The 17,218-nt window shown below is 29.9% G+C and overlaps 1 protein-coding gene across 1 annotated transcript; it reads right to left on the bottom strand.

Annotated features, from left to right (window-relative positions):
* Positions 1-9,891: 9,891 nt before the first annotated feature.
* On the bottom strand, positions 9,892-13,379 carry LOC122521070 (probable serine/threonine-protein kinase clkA). The gene is made up of 4 exons (XM_043641489.1): positions 13,242-13,379; positions 11,750-11,917; positions 10,229-10,544; positions 9,892-10,109 (listed from the first exon to the last, which is right to left on the bottom strand). Exons 1-4 carry the CDS (start codon positions 13,263-13,265, stop codon positions 9,937-9,939), a joined length of 681 nt encoding a protein of 226 aa, XP_043497424.1. The 5' UTR covers positions 13,266-13,379; the 3' UTR covers positions 9,892-9,936.
* Positions 13,380-17,218: the final 3,839 nt, after the last annotated feature.

Raw genomic sequence — 17,218 nt, 5'->3', positions numbered from 1 at the left:
ATGTCCTCTTCTTCGATTGTTGTATCCAAATGCACTCTTTTGTGCAAGCTGCAGCAATCCCTGGACTTCCACACAATTTAAACGAACGTGACTCTAATTTAATGAAAAACATTAAAGACAAACTTTAATTTATATACTTTAAAAATTCAATGACTCGACTATTAATTTATTTTAATAGGAAAATTGCAATGACTCGACTTTTAATTTAATTTAATAAGAAAACTGCAAAGACTCGATTTTTAATTTAATTTAATAGGAAAACTGCAATGACTCGACTTTTAATTAAATAAGAAAAATGCAATGACTATATTAATTAAATAAAAATAGCAAAATCTTGACTCTAGTATTTAAAAGACTCTAATTTTTCACGAACGCGAGTGTGGGACAGCGTTGGGAGATGGAATGGTCCATCATCTCCATTCAGGAACAACTTATAACTATATATAACTATATACTTAATACTACTACGAGCATAAGTGACAACGTGATAAAGGGGTAGACAAAGGAATTTGATATGACCACGAATCATTAATCAAAGGGTTATCAAAGATATCCTTTGAAAAATAACTCGTAGTCGAATAGTTGCCCACTTGATACCACAATTTGTGGGGGCCTCTTCGGCATTTTGCCTCTTCTTTGCTTCGTGCCCTGACCACTGCAATGGAGCATTCCCTACGTGCGACGCAAGAAAAGATTACGTATCAAAAAACGCCCTACCGTTTGAAACAATACATCACAAAAATTGGCATATTTCAGTGGATTATATCAAAAGAATGAAATCGTCCCTGAGCTAAACCGACCTAATCCCGACCTGCTCTCACCATACGCGACAAGACTCAAACCCTCGTGTTTAATAAAACGCATTTTATTTTATGAGACGCATTTGATCTAAGCTGAAAGAAAATTGGGAAGGAAACAACACAGTTATTAGTAATTTTATTTCCGCAGGTTTTTACGCTGGTATTTTTTTATTTTTTTTTTGTTTGTTTTTATTTTTGTTTTTATTCTTACTTAACCTAACGAGAGGTAAGAGCTTGCAACGTACAGTATCGATTTATCCTAAATAATATAACCACTGAAATATGACAAAGTTCATGAATGCATCATCCCAAACGCCCCTGACGAATCCCAACACGCAAACTCAACTGCGTTCCTACCTGAGTGCGTCTCGATTTTTTCTAACACAATCTTTACTTACTTATTTATTTGTAAAAAAAATTAAAAAAAAAATAAATGTGTATAAGAGTAAAAAAATATTGAATTAATTCCGTAAAGTAATTATACTAGCCTGTGGACGATCAATGAACTCGAAAGAATTCACCGATCGTACGCAACTACACAAGCACATTTAATCGAATGCTCCAGCAGATATATTTTTTTCTGAATGATGAACCTATTACAAACTAGGATTAACACGTTGCACATTAAAGGTGAAAATGTTTCGATAAAAAGAAAAAATTACAACAATTGTAATAATCTCATTTTATTCGAATGGATATATGTTATTTCTAACATTAGGAAAAGTATATTATTAAAAATCACGAGGTGCAAGTGTTAATATACTTAAAAAACTAAGTATCAAAACTAATTCAAAATCCTTTGCTAAGTTCAAAAGATATTGGGTGATCTATCTAATGTTCTCATTGGTTGCAAAGTATTTTTGAACTGCTTGATACAATCATCTTAACTTAATGCATAGTATCAGCAAAAAAATGGAGAGAAAAAGTATAATGAAAAGTGTAAAAATTTGCTGACACTTAGCCGAAACCCCGGAGGCAGGAATGTCCACCCTGAATGGAAGCAAACCTTTTGCCGTACCCGGTCCTTACCTACTTAAAATTAAAGTTTACACATACACTCAGAAAAGTATGCTACCTGCCTGCCTATCAACCTATATTTAAAAGTGCAAACAGACACACCAACACAATCATTCCACGCTGGATCTGTTACTCACATACCACCAGGGTGCAAAAAGCCTAAACTAGAGAGCATGCCCCGGGGCACCTCCGACACCCTAGTTCAACCACGTTTTCTAAACTTATATTCTATAAGGTTACGTACCCCATGCTGTAATCGTCTGCCAAGGCTAGTGATTATTGCAATAATAACTAATGCAAAAATACTGGTACATACTAGTATATATCTGCATACTAATATGATACAAGTATTGTCAAATTTCCACAAATAAATGTGAAAACTCTACTATTCAAAACGATTCGAAAAAAAAAAATGAGAAAAATTTAATATAAGTATAAAAATACAAGTACATATATCACACGTGACTGTACAAGTATTTATTTAAATATTGAATGATGTATTAATAAAAAACTTTCGCGAAACGATGTACAGTACACACTACCTAATACGTGCACACTGGTGTAAAGTACGTCGTGCAATCACTAATACAATGACAGCCGCCAAAGGAAACCTTAATAACTAATACCCATGCAAACTTTTTCTCACCCATACGTGTAACACCTGGGCAACACGCATCGATGAGAACGAAGAGTGCATAGGGGGGAGAAAAGGGGAATTAGTATATTAGGCTGAAAATCCTAATCTAAAAATACATAATTAACATACATATACATGAAAAAACATTTTTATAAAAATTCATCTAAACGGATTAAGGACTCTACAAGTCATTTGGTGAATAATGACTTAAGCAAGTGAATAAAAAAAAAAGTACCCCATAAGAAACGTTTTATATTATATTATATATAATACTGTTTCGAGGTAGAGCAGTGTTGAGTGACTCTAAGGGTGACAAAGATGGATATTCCTTACAAACCTCGGACGACTCTTTCATTAAATGGCTATTCTAATTAAAGAACTGGGTTTTAAACCACCATTTAATTGCCAGAATCTATCCGTTCGCGAATTTCGTTTGTCTTCTTGCTCATTTATTGATAATAATATCGAAGTATCGATATATCGAGATAAATCACGATTGAAATACTAATCACGATTGAAAAACTAATCAAGATTGAAATACTAATCACAATTGAAAAACGAATCAAGATTGAAAAACTAATCAAGATTGAAAAACTAAGTGCGAAGCAATGCATATAAAACAATTTTTACATGCTTTATTGGCACGAAATCGAGTAAATTAATGCTCGATTTCACCATTACTAATACGATTAAATATGTAAAGGGAAAAAATAAGTACAATAATTAATTGTAGTGTTAATTAAGTGAATTGAAACCGATGAAACAAGAAGACCCTGGCCTAATCTAAATAAATCACATATATAAAAATCACATATATAAATTGGGAATCACTCGTGAGCAAAACCAAAGATTTTACTCACGGTCGCTTATGTTCGTTTCGGACAAGACACATCTACGAATACAACCAGGAACCCGTGCCGATATTGGAACTTTCATCCTCGGCATGATTGGGTCTCTGGAGGAACTTTAAATTTTGTCACTCACTCGTTACCAATTGTTACCATAAAAATAAAATAAAAAATGAAACTGAACAATTGGCAGTAGAAGTTCTGCGATGGCTCCAAAACACTCGTCCCCCTCGCTGTTGGTTGAATGATGTCGTGAAGTTGATTTAAATTGGATGAATTGTTGAATTGTTGAATGTTGAATTGTTGAATCGTTGAATTGATGAGTAATCTGTAATTAAAAATACAAAATAAAATTAATTATCTTTCATATCATTCAAAAGATTTTTCATGAATGAAAAACATGAATAAAAACAATCATGATTTAAAAAATGTGAATGCGTGAAAAGTAATAATTAAAATTAGAAAATAATACTAACCGTTGATTTATCCAGACGAAGCCCCAGATTCGTTGATAAAGATGTTTATGAAGAAACGAAGATATTTTAATTCACACTTTCGACCATGACAATATTTTAATCGAAACGCAAATCCTCTTCTACCGAATTGGCCGAAAGTGTGTTAATGATTCTAATCGCGTACCGAACAAATTGTTTTTTTAACAAGAATATTTTAACTAATTCTTGCACTGATTTTAAATTACGATTTAATTACTTTTAAAGCAATCTATGTGATTGCATAACAAGAAATGCAACATTTTTCAAAACGAACACAGACTCTAAGATTGCATTGCCCGCAATCGCAACTGAAGCTCTGAAAATCAAAATTTAGTTAAAGCCAAGTCGTAGCGTACTTCTGTTTATTTATTATATCACTAATAAAAAATATATTAATCGTTTTATAATTCAATTATTTAAACTACATATTCCAAAAATTCTGGAATCGTGCTACTATTTTTGTATGCTTTAATTATTAATGAAAAAAAAATTATTCAAAAGATGCAACCACAAACTTGTAAACTACATAAAAAAAAAAGATAAAATACAAACGAACAAATATCGCGTATAAAGAATAAATTTCATCGCGATAGGGTTATTTTTACAGAAGTATGCTAATTGCGTTAATACCTATAGGAAAGAATAGATATAGCATTAATGTAAAACTAAACAAGGTGCAATAGTTATAAATAATCATTTGAACAATTAATTAGAATCTCGATTGTACGTGTCTTGAATTATTTATATGAATTTAATACCATAAGAAATAAAATGAATTTATATTAATAAAATTTAAACAACAATTGCAACGCGTAATTAAATAATTAATTCAATAAATCATTTCATTATTGCATTAAAATTAATTAATAAAATGGCAAGTTAAAATTTTCTAATGCATCGAACGTCAGCCATTGGCTCGACAGTGCTTACGTTGCACCATATCAATTTTATGGACACCGTAAGCAATATCGATTACCGGATCTCACCACGGGGAGGTTGCTGCGTCGGAGATCCATTCCAAAATTAAAGAAAACAAATAAAAAAATATACTTGCACGTATGTATGCAGAGTTGTATGTACCACCATTGATTAGTATAATTTCCATAGAACGAACGATGGTGAACGTCTTTCTGAAACGATGGAAACAATGGGATGATTGCCTACGCCTTTCTGACACCATAAAAAGAATGACAGATTATGGTAAAAATTGTTGTGAAATGATAGGAAAATATAAAATCATATAATTCTAATTACAACTCTTCTTACCTAATTTCAATAAATTCACGTCATCGATAATGATTGCATGTACCTGTAAATCAAATGAGATTTGATTAGATTACAGAATTTAATAATGAAATATTATTTAATTAGCCAGTAATTAAATTCTTACGCGGAGCGAAGCTAGTTGAAACTTATCTCGACGCCGTCCGAAAACAAAATGAGGTATAACGTACTACGAGTCACCTCTCCCCTCCTATTTACCTTATAAGATAGTACCGAAATGTTTTTCTATGCATACTAGATGAGAGACAATGTTTATACATAGCCAATGCTCGTTACCTCGTTTGACTTTGACCTTCACCTTCGCAAGTCTTTCTTTTTCTCTGCGAACATTCAAACGTATTTGATCATTAGTACACATAAACGTAAACATAAAAAGTAAATACGTTATGTACAATACGTTAAATATGTTGTCATAAAATAAACTGCAAATAAAATACATTAGAGTATGAGAATGTATTGAATTGTATTGAATATACTGTGAATGTATTAATATATACCAATAAAAAATGTGTATTATTCGAGCTTACCGGTATAATAAAAGAAAGCTGAGATGTTTGCTCGTTCAAATACTAAAAAATACTGACTGAATCCTTTTTAAAAATTGCCAAGTATATCTTTTATACATGTATTTGACACATATAAAAATAAGAAAGTATATACGAGTGTAAAACTAGCCTAATCGATGTTGCGCTTTTCCAAGTCTTCATATTCTTGCAAATCTGCAAATCGTAAGATTGTATTAGTAAAATATCAAGTAAACTGAACGAGTCCATATATGTATATGTATGATATGCGTATAAGATGTCGCCCTCTCTCTTTCTTTCTTATTCTATTTTTTTACCCTCTTCTCATACTTTTTAAATTACACTTCTTTATGTTATAAAAGAAAAGAGATAAACTTACCAAACAAATATGAAGAAGATAACAAAAATAATCATAATTATAAGGTTATATATGTATTCATATATGTATTCATGTTGTATTCTCTCAATCCTTGAAAACCTAAAAAAAAGTAAAAAAATAAGACTACATTAGTACAATATAAAAAAAAAATCAAACAAGAATGTTGTATTGCAACTTACTTGCAAATTTAAATTGTTGCTAATGCTTATACACGCACACAAGCTTATCGTCATACGTATGGTAACTCGTTTTTCTTCTTAACAACGTTAGTAAAACACTCAATGTAATGATTTATATATTAAATAAATGAAAAATTAATTCTCTATTTTTCTATTAAGTGTGCACATCTCTTGTCAATATTTTAAAAATAATGAATAGAATAAAAATAATATATACTAAAAACTTTGTCATGTTGCACAGAAGAACAGAAGAAGCACAGAAAAATTGTACAGAAAAGAATCGTCATTTGCAGACATCTTTAAAACAATTGACATTGCACGCTATGAAAGTTTGAATTGAAGTTGGTATCTAATCGATAATGTAGATCAATAACGTGAGATTTTTCATTATCGATATAAATTAAGCGAATTTTTTCTTTCACAGATGGCACGCGATGTCAATTTTTTTCAAAAATGTCTATACAACGATAATTCTTTTCTCTACGATTGTTTTCTTCTGTGCAATACGACAAAGTTTTTAGTATATATTATCTTTATTCTATTCATTTATTTTAAATATAAACAAGATACGTGTACACGCTAAATAGAAAACAAGAATAAATTTTTTTGATTTATTTAATAAATAAATTATAATATCACACTTGACTAACGTGGTTATGAAGAAAGCCGAGTTACGTACGTGTAACGGCAAACTTGTGTGCGTGTATAAAACGTTAGAAGCAATTTGAATTTGCAAGTAAGAAAATATTTATCTAATTTTGTTCTATCGATAAACAATATTTTTCTAATGATTTTCTTTAATTCATAATATATGATTTTATAAGATATATAACTCTATACAATGTGATTATTATATTATTTATCATGCTGAATGCATGAATGTTATGTAATTCGAATATGTGCCTATAATTATGAAAATGGTCTAAGTCATATATTTCTTGTTTCGTTTGAACATTAAATGAATTCTATATAATATTGAAATAACAAACACTATCTAACGGTTCATTTTTGACAATATCGTGAAAATTACAATTGAATTAATTTAGTTTAAAATAATGTGGTGTGAAATAACTAATAAATTCATTTTTATTTAATTTTGACTTAGACCACGTGCTCATGATTATGGGCACATATGAGTTTAAGAAATAATAATTAAATGAAAAGAAAAAAAAAATAATACAAAATAATGACAAAAAATATTTAATTATTTTACTGGATCATTCATAAAATATGTTATTGTAGATAAGTCAAATCTTAAAGCTTATTAAACAAAATTGGTTCGAAAAAGAACATATTGAAGAGTTTCAAATAATGAAGAAATACGCGGAAGACGGTAGAACGTACTCATTGATAATAATATGTAAATATAATAAAATATTAACTCATAATTTCATTTAATAACTTAATAATTTCTTTTTCTTTTGTTTTTTTTTTTAGTGTTGACTTATGGATTGATTTTAACGGCAATATCCATATCAGCCATACCATTTATTTTAGATATGTATTTTCCTTTAAATCAAACTCGACATCGCACATTACCATTTCCTATGGAATTTTTTATAGACATACAAAAACATTACTTTCTGATATTGGTTATTACATTTGTTATGTCATCTATAACATGCACAGCTGTAGTAGCAAATTATTCATTATTCGCAGTACTTATATACCACATTTGCGGAATGTTTTGTGTTGTTGGGTAAAAATATTACAATCGATTTTTTAATTGATTAAATAAATGTCAACAGAGAAACATTATTTTAGATCGTCCTGGATCACGATAAGATTTGATTCGTGTGTTATTACTACCTTTTAAATCACAATTTCTCAAACTATTTCAATCGACGATCCCCTTTACCCGAACAAATATTTTTACGAATCTATACTATCTTTTTTTCACTATCATAAACTTAAGGATAAACTATATGTCTAATGTTGCCATACTGGTTTAATGAAATTTTCTATCGTTACGCGTTCAGGAATTTTGTTGTTTTGCTCGAATTTCTTCATATAACGGGTACAAATGAAAATTTACATTATCTTTTTAGGAAATTTTTAAGAAAATTCGCGTGATTATTTAAACTACTATGTACTAATACTATGATTATCTAAAGAAGTATTAACACATACACCAAATCTTATTGTGAATCAGGAGAACACAATCTAAGGTTCCCCCTGTTAAGAGTTTGATCGACCATCTTTTATCCAGGAACATGTTGGATGACATTAGAAAGGATATTTTATGTGATCATTATACGGAGGATATAGTTTATGCAAAAATAATTCGTAGCATAAAATATCATAACAAAACTTTAGAGTTAGTATGAGTCAAAGACGTTTAATTAATTTTTATGTTTCATTTTTATTAAAAAATTTCTATTCAAGATTCTACTCCATCTTTAATTCCTTATTCGAAAAATGTTCTTCTATAATTATTATACTTGGCTCGATTCTTATAATTATTACGTTCGTACGGGTATGATCTTATTTTAATTTATTATTTTAATTAAGCTTGACAAATTTTTTTTTTTTTAGATATAGGTATATTTATTAAAGCTTTTGTTTTTCATAGCTTTTACATAACTCAGCTATCGAACGAGAAAACATAAGAGAAACTGTTCTGTCAATTTTTAATATCATCCTCAATTGCGGTATACTCTCCATGAATTGCTATTTAGGCCAAAAAATAATAGATCACAGCGTTATTATAGTCGACAAAACGTAAACATTATTTTATTTTATTATATTATAAGTTTGAAAATTTTGTCTACACTGATGAACTAATTTTATTTTACATTTTCGACTTATTTTTTCGTATATAATTTCACCACGTATTTATTAAAAATATATATTTATTTAATTATACAATGATCAATATTTATAGGTTTTATATACCATGGTACGTGCTTTCTACAAAATCACAAACGTTATTGTTATTCATGATGATGAGAAGTTTAAAACCTTGTTACTTTGTACTCGTCAATTTTTTAACTTTATCTATCCAACTTTCCATGTCGGTAAGAAAAATAACTCGCATTATTTTACTTTTATTTTCATGTTCGACTTATTTATATGCACGCATATTTGTTTTATGTTTAAGGTGATTAAAACTACTTTTTCTTATGCTATGGTTATTTATTCTGTACAATAAATTTGTTCGCGAAAAGATGTCTCAGCTTGTTAATAATAATAACAAGGAAACGATTTAACTTCGTGAATTCTAGCATGAACGTTTGTTTTACTTTGAACTCTTTACCGTAGGTAAAAATATATTTAATGTCGTCATTTCTATTTCGTGTTTTATTTTTTTTTTCAAATTATTTTGAAGATAAGTAATCTTTTGGAGCTTGTTCGACGAGATTGGCATATTAACAACGTAAGTTTAAACAAATTTGAAATTGTGAAAAAGTACATAGAAAAAAAAAAGGATATAATATATATGTACATGATAATCGTAACATGCTTCCAACATTGCGTCTATTGCTGGTATCTTTGTTAAATCAATTCTAATAATTATCATTGGATTATTATAATTTTCGAAAAATAGAATAAATAATAGAATAGAAACAATCGTAAGAGTTTTTTCGTTGATTACAATAAATAGTTCAACATCGCATCGAAAGAAGACAAAGTGGATTATATTCGTAGAAACTAGAGAAACGTAAGATTAAAGTGAAATGAAATTTTATCGAAAATTAAGAAAACATTTATTTATTTTAAAAAAAGAAATGTGTAAGAATTTTATACAAAATCGTAATAGTATTATTAAAATATTTATCCAACGGGTGGCCCATAAACAGGCGGTTTGTAAGTATTTCGCGTAATATCACCGAAGTTATAATTATTATCCAGTGCATTCGAGCCTAATTGAAAATTATTCTGATTGTAGTTGCTACCTCCGTGTCTGTAGTTGTTATTGTTATTATTATTATAGTTAGCATTATTACCTAGAACAAAAAATTCTTCTTTAATGGTTCCTAATTTTAGTATTCTTTACTTAGTTTTCTAGCATCGATTTCAAACAAACAGTCCAACAATAATTAGGAAAAAAAGAAAAAAAGATTACCTTCGTTATATCCATTATTTATACCGTTTCCTTGGAAGTCATAGCCTTGATTGTTGTTGTTATTATTATTATTATAATTATAACCATTTTTCTGCGTGTTATACGTATCAGGATAAGTCGCGGTACCTTCGTATCTCACATCTGCATGAAAACCAGTTCTCCAGTCGGCTGTATAAGTCACAATCTGTGTCCTACCATCAGGAAGTTGTACCCTGTATTCACCTTGAACTGTTTCACCGTCACTCGTCTCCCGTCGACCAAAATCGTTACCTGTAGCAACGTCTTTTACCGCATACCCAAAGTCGTAAGATTTTGGCTAGAAAATAAAATTAATCCAAACATTTGTTTGTTTGTTTGTTTGTTCGTTATTTTTTATTATTTTTTTACTTTTTTTCTTGTAATAATTCTTAGTAAAAATAGAATAATAATGAGAGTAATAATAGTTATAATAACGCAATGTTCGAGAGATATACTTTTTGTAGCAGTTTTTTTTTTTAACGTAACGAAAGCAAAATAATCATGGTACAATACAATTTTCTATCTTTGAAATGAATTAATATCTAACGCATCTAAAATTAAAAGAAAAAAAAAACAATATTCTATAAAGTATCAATAATATCGTTTACCATCTTTTAGTAATAAATTTGATTTATCTCCTAGGATAAGTTACTTATTCGTACATGCTTGGAATACGTGTTGCCTATCACAAGGGTTCAATAAAGTAGTACACTGTTAGATTGCACACGCGAGTGACTTTATCAACGTAGTATGATGCGTTGCTCGTTTTTTTTTAATTTACCAAAAATCAAAGAATAAATCTTAACCGAAGAGTAAAAACGTGTAATAATAAATAAATTAAATAAATTAGTAATGAAGAAATTATTTCAAGTTTTTCTTTTTTGAAAACGTAAAAAAGTTTATCTATCCAATGAAATATTAACTCGTCCCTTGTCTTAAAATTAATATCTTACAATTTATCTTATAATTAATAAGTTATAGATGGACAATATTTTGTATTTTATGTATTTTTCTATGTTTTACGTTGTAAACAATATGAATAACTCAGTAAAATGATTAAAAGTAAAAAATAATGCGTACATGTGTAAAATTGAAATTAAGAAAATTTTAGAACGAGATTATACATCGTATTTAAATAATAATATTCATTTTAAATAACAATATCAAAATATATACTAGTTATATGATACAATATAATTTGAAAGGAAAAAACAAGAAGAAAAAACGATAAATTTCAATAAACGAGCACGTATTTCGAGCACGTAAGGGATCAAAAGAAATCGCAGGTTACGGCATAAAACCATTTTGAAGTGGCGGCGTCAGAAGAGTTAAACGAAGTCTCTTTGATCTTTAAAAGATTACTCAAATTTCGAAGTACTTTGGAAAGATTTTTCCGAAGCGTCATCAATTGTTAAACGCATTCACACGATTTAGTACTGTTGGTTGTTGAGCACAAAGGGTCGAAATGAGTAACATTCGATAGGGAAAACGATCATTACTCACGTAATTATCGGCGTAGTCCTGATTGTTATTGTGTCCGTCATCGTAGGAGTGACCACCGTCATGGTGTCTGTACTGGTTGTTACCTTCTACAGCGGGGTATCCGTACTGATTACTTAACGGTGGCTCGCAATACGCCAACCCGATGCTGATTATCAGTAGAAAGGATATCTGCCGAAATGAGAATTCTTCTTTGAAGTGGAAAACGAATTACGAATAGTAGAAATCGACTCTACCTGAGAGGTTATCGAAAAAAACGTATTATAGGGAGGAAACCCACTTGGCAAGCCCACATTTCTCTTTATCTTTGTTTTTTTATTTTTATTCGCGATATCGATTTTCAAAGTAGGTAAGCAGGTATCATCGAACAATCGTTATTACCGAAAGAACGTAAGATGCTCCAACTTGATTTTCATTATTTCCCGTTAATAAACAACTTTCTCGTTAAAAAGTAAAGAAGAAGGGTTCGTTGACGTAAGGTTTAACGTTATAACTATTGTTGTTATTATTATGCGAAAGGAAACCAGCAATCCTGCATCTATCAAAGTGTGAAATTGAACCGACTTGCGACACCTTTCACCGGGGTGTATTCTCTCACGACAATGCGCTAACAATAACTATGGTAAACGCATTAAGTACGCGTTAATTATTAATTGTTACAGACGCGTCGAAAACACGCGGTCATTTAATATCATTTATATCTGTACTTTTATTCGAATGAATTTTCAATCGATCAAAAATCAAAAAAGAAAAACAAAACGGGATGATAATTAATATATATGTGTACTATATAATTAATCTTTCGAGGAAAATATTTGGAAAATATTGGAAAATAATCGTTCGAAAATTTTGTCGTAGTTGAAATAAGAAAAGGAAATTGAAAGAAAAAAATGTTCTCTTTGGTAATGCTTTTCCGTTCTCTCCGAGTGATAAAGAACGACACGCGTGTAGTTAAAGTATTTCGCAGTTGAATTTTTCGTGTTCGTCGAATCGTCAGAGTTGTGCAGTGATAATACGTTGACGTATATACCACAATCGTGGGAGGCGAGAAAAAAGGGGTTGGGGGTTGGGGAACAAAAATGAACGGAAAGAGAGAGAGAGAGGGAGAGAAAAAGAAGAACCGAGCCAAAAACAAAACGAAACAAAACCAAAACCAAAAAAGAAGGAAAAAGCAGAAAATACAAAAAATCACACATCGCTTTTTTTCTCCCTCCCCATCTTCCTCATCCCATTCACTGGCTTTTCACGTAGTACTCACGTTCGCAATAGCGGGAAAGTGGAATATGGTGGAAAACGAAAAAAAAAAAAAAGAAAGGAATAGATGGGGACGGAAACGAAAAGGGGACGAAAAGTAAGGATAAGGGAAAGAGAGAGAGAAGAACAAAATATTAATAAAATAAAAATAGAAGTGAAAATAAAAAAAAAAAAGAAATTCGCTGGTGCTGCAGCTGCACCAACCGTTTGTCTCGTGCACGTTTCTATACTTTTCATTTACCTGATGACGTATTGATGCATCCATGTTGTTGAAGGAAAACAAAAATAATATTACGAACGTCGGATGATGATGATGATTCGCGATAGATATCTGCTTTTAATGATGACGATTTACGATGACGGTATGACGACGATAATGTCGATTGAAAAAAACAGAGAAAAAAAAAAAGAAAAAACGCTAACGAAAATATTAACGAAAAGATTGACAATATAAAAAAATAAAAGTCGCGAAACTTGTGGAATAATTGTTTTACTCTTATTGTGTTTTTTTACTCTCGTGACACGACTCTTCCTTCTCGAGGAGAAACAAACGTTGACGTTTTGCAGGATGTTACAGTCTCTCTTATATAGCCAGTGCTCCTACTTCCACGAAGATTCCATTTCCTGCATCAGCCGGTCGCTCGTGCGCGTGAATTCATCGTTCGAGGTTCTAAGAGGAGAACGGTGAAGAACCATAAGAAGGAGTAGGAGAATGACGAAGAGAATGAAGAGGGTGGAATCCTCGGACCATTTCGTCGCAATTCCGAAACTTCTGTCGTATATCTTGGGCTATGTAATTACCTACCTATTTAGGTATATACTGTATAGAAAATCTTTCATTTTGTTAATAATTCAAATATATAAACATATAGGAGATAATTCAATCGAATCAAACAATATTAATTGTAAGAAATCGTTATAGACAAAAAAAAAAGAAAAAAAATCTCTCTTTACAAAATTATATATTTTTATTTTTACTTTTTTTTTTCTTTTATTCATATTATTACCGGACCAATAGTTTATCTAAATGAAAATATAATTATCTATATGTGACCATAATTATGAAAGTGATTTAAGTCAAAATCTTAAAAAAGAAAATGAATTTATTTATTCATTATTTCTCGCCACATTATTTGAAACTAAATTAATTCGATATAATTTTTACGATATATTGTCAAAAATGAACCGTTAGATAGTGTTTATTATTTGAATATTATATAGAATTCATTTAGTGTTCAAATGTAATCCTCTAAATATCTCTATTTCATAATTACGTACACATATATTTGTCTTATATATTTTTGAATTTAACTATAAATAACAATTAAATTGTTAAGATATAATATCAATTATAATACAAAACACAAACGTATATAATATGATAATCGTTTCAAAAAATAAATATTCGGTAATTATATATTACTTTCAATGTAATTAATCATCACATTAATATCATCAATCATTTTCTATTTTATGTTTTTTTTTTTTTTCATATAATTTATCCCATTTAAAAATCATCGATCAAAGATACACGAAACTTTTTCGAGGGATTGTATTGTATTCGTGCGTAAGTGTGTAGGTATTGTATATACTCTAGTTCACATAAGGAACTATGGAAAGCCCGCGCTTTATTTCACCATTGTTTTCATGGCTCCCGGTGCCTGTACGTGCGATTTTCGGGCCCCTCTTGTAAGAACGAAGAGAACTGGAGATGGCAATAGCAACAGTCCCGATGACGATGACGATGGCAGCTATGAGAAGAAAAAGACGTAAGGGTCTTCTTCTTCTCTCACTCGTACGGAGAAAGCTGATTGCTTCATTGCGAACGTGCTGTGTGACGCCGTGGGATAACCTGGGCTAACGCATATCGACCGCCTTTTTATTCTTTTTTTTTTCTTTCTATTTTTTCTTTTTTTTTTTTTGAGGGAACGCTAATTAGGCAGTTGAGTCTTCATTATGACGACAGAACGGGCCAACATATACCCTCTTCGCTTATTTATTTCTTTTTTCATTAAATTTTTATATATACTTCAACAATTTTTTATATATTATTTATTATATATTATATATTAAAATCATTTTTCAAAAGAATTCATTTGATTTTTGTCTCATTTAAAGACTATTATTAATCAAATGAGTATTTTCATTATGACGACAGAACCAACGTACCTCTTCTTTGCTTATTTATTTATTTTTTCATTAAATTTTTTACTCCAATAATTTTATATATATATATATCTTTGTAACATCATTTTTCAAAAGAATTCATTTGATTTTGGTCTCACTGAAAGACTATTATTAATCAAATGAGCATTTTCATCATGACGACAGAACCGACATACATTTTTCTTTGTTTATTTATTTATTTTTTCATTAAATTTTTACTCCAATAATTTTATATATATCTTTGTAAAATTATTTTTCATAAGAATTCATTCGATTTTGGTCTCACTGGAAAACTATTATTAATCAAATGAATATTTCCATTATAACGACAAAGCTGACGTACCTTCTTTGCTTATTTATTTATTATTTTCTTTTCCATTAAATTTTTACTCTTAACAATTTCATATATATCTTTGTAACATCATTTTTCAAAAGAATTCATTTGATTTTGATCATACTGAAAGACTATTATTAGACAAATGAGCATTTTCATTGTGACATATATTCGCTTATTTTTATATTATTTTATTATTCTCTAAAATATTCCCTTAAACATTTTCATTAATTTTAATAAGGTCACTGTTCGGAACAATTATTTAATATTCTCTCACTGAGAGAACAATTAGATAATTGAACGTATTCGTTACAACAACAGAGAACCAACACATATTTCTTTTTATTTTCTATTTTACATTTTTCTTTATTTTTTATTAAAACATTAGTTTTCAAAAGGAAATTAATAAATTTCCTTCTACCAAACGACGATGATTAAGCAGTCGAGTCTTTTAATTATAGCAAGAGGGACTAACAACCCTCTTTACCTGTATCTTTTGAATTTTTCGTATGATTTAAAAAAAAAATGTTGATTGCGAAGGTTTTCATAAGTCGAATGGCGATGATGATGATCATCGTAAAAAGAATCATTTAACAAATAAACAATATAGGTTAGGATCTAAAGAAAAACGAAACAAAACAAAACAAATTAAAAATAGGGGAGAGAATTTTCGTAATTATTTTTTCATCGCCGAAAAAAAGTATAGCTTCCAAATGACGTCAGATCTTGATCAAACGACGATATCCTTTGATCTCGTTATGCAAGGCGGGTTATCGTGAGGTGTTATCTTTGATAGCCCAGATTTCTCGGGATTTCTTAGAACGTGACTCGAGTTTCTTCTCAGCGACAGATGCGTCGAATAATATTATCCACGATTTTTCTTCTTATTTCTATAGAATTTTCATGTCTGTTTTTGTTTTTCTTTTTATATTTTTCTTTTATTTTTTTTTGAAACGATAAAGTTCTTAGATTCGTACGTTAGATGATGAATCCTCTCGAGGCATGTAAATTTGATTTAATTTACACTAACGCGAACGCGTTCGACCGTTCGATCAAAAGATACATCGCGAGATTAAACCAATTAAGAAACTTTTTTATTTATCTATCTATTAAGATAATAATGAGAAGAAAAAAAAAAAAAAAAAGGATTCTATAGTAAGGAATATAATGTAAGATTTCACTCGTTTTGAAGGATTAAAATATAAAATGGAGAAAGATAATGATGAAAGAGATACTCGAGGATATCAAAATAATACAGGATATATAACTAAAAGTAAGAATACTGAAGTGGTATTAATCGCATGAGTCAACAGGATTCACTAAAGAAAGAAAAAGACTAACGAGATTACTTACAAAAGCGCCCACGAAAGTTACCACCACGAATACATATATACACACACATATATATATATATATATATATGTATGTATACCAAGTTTGCTATGCTAGGCTAGCTAACGAGCGAGAACCAAAAGAGAGCTATTATTCAGCGTTACTAATTGTAACTCGGTCTACCATCGAATTTAATCAACGCTTGCGTAAATCTAAAAAACCACGTGTGCCTTAAGATGTTATTCAAATAATTACGCCCTTCTTTCCGTTCTGCTCTTCATTTTATTTTACGCAAACTTCGCTTTTACACATAGATACACACATACACAGAGAGATGATGATACCTCGCGAGTCAATGGGAACGTTATGAAGGCCGTGTGACCGAA

Source organism: Polistes fuscatus, unplaced genomic scaffold, assembly GCF_010416935.1.
Source record: "Polistes fuscatus isolate 324 unplaced genomic scaffold, CU_Pfus_HIC Scaffold4, whole genome shotgun sequence".
Taxonomy (NCBI): domain Eukaryota; kingdom Metazoa; phylum Arthropoda; class Insecta; order Hymenoptera; family Vespidae; genus Polistes; species Polistes fuscatus.
Note: the sequence above shows the minus strand (reverse complement) of the source record. Positions and strands in the feature narration are given on the sequence as shown.

Excerpts from the sequence above, each read along its gene's own strand:
- LOC122521070 (XM_043641489.1), bottom strand. The coding sequence starts at position 13,265 with ATGGATGCATCAATACGTCATCAG. Across the intron at positions 11,918-13,241 it reads ATGCATCAATACGTCATCAG|ATATCCTTTCTACTGATAAT; the intron begins GTAAATGAAAAG and ends TCATTTCGGCAG. Across the intron at positions 10,545-11,749 it reads AGGACTACGCCGATAATTAC|CCAAAATCTTACGACTTTGG; the intron begins GTGAGTAATGAT and ends TTTATTTTCTAG.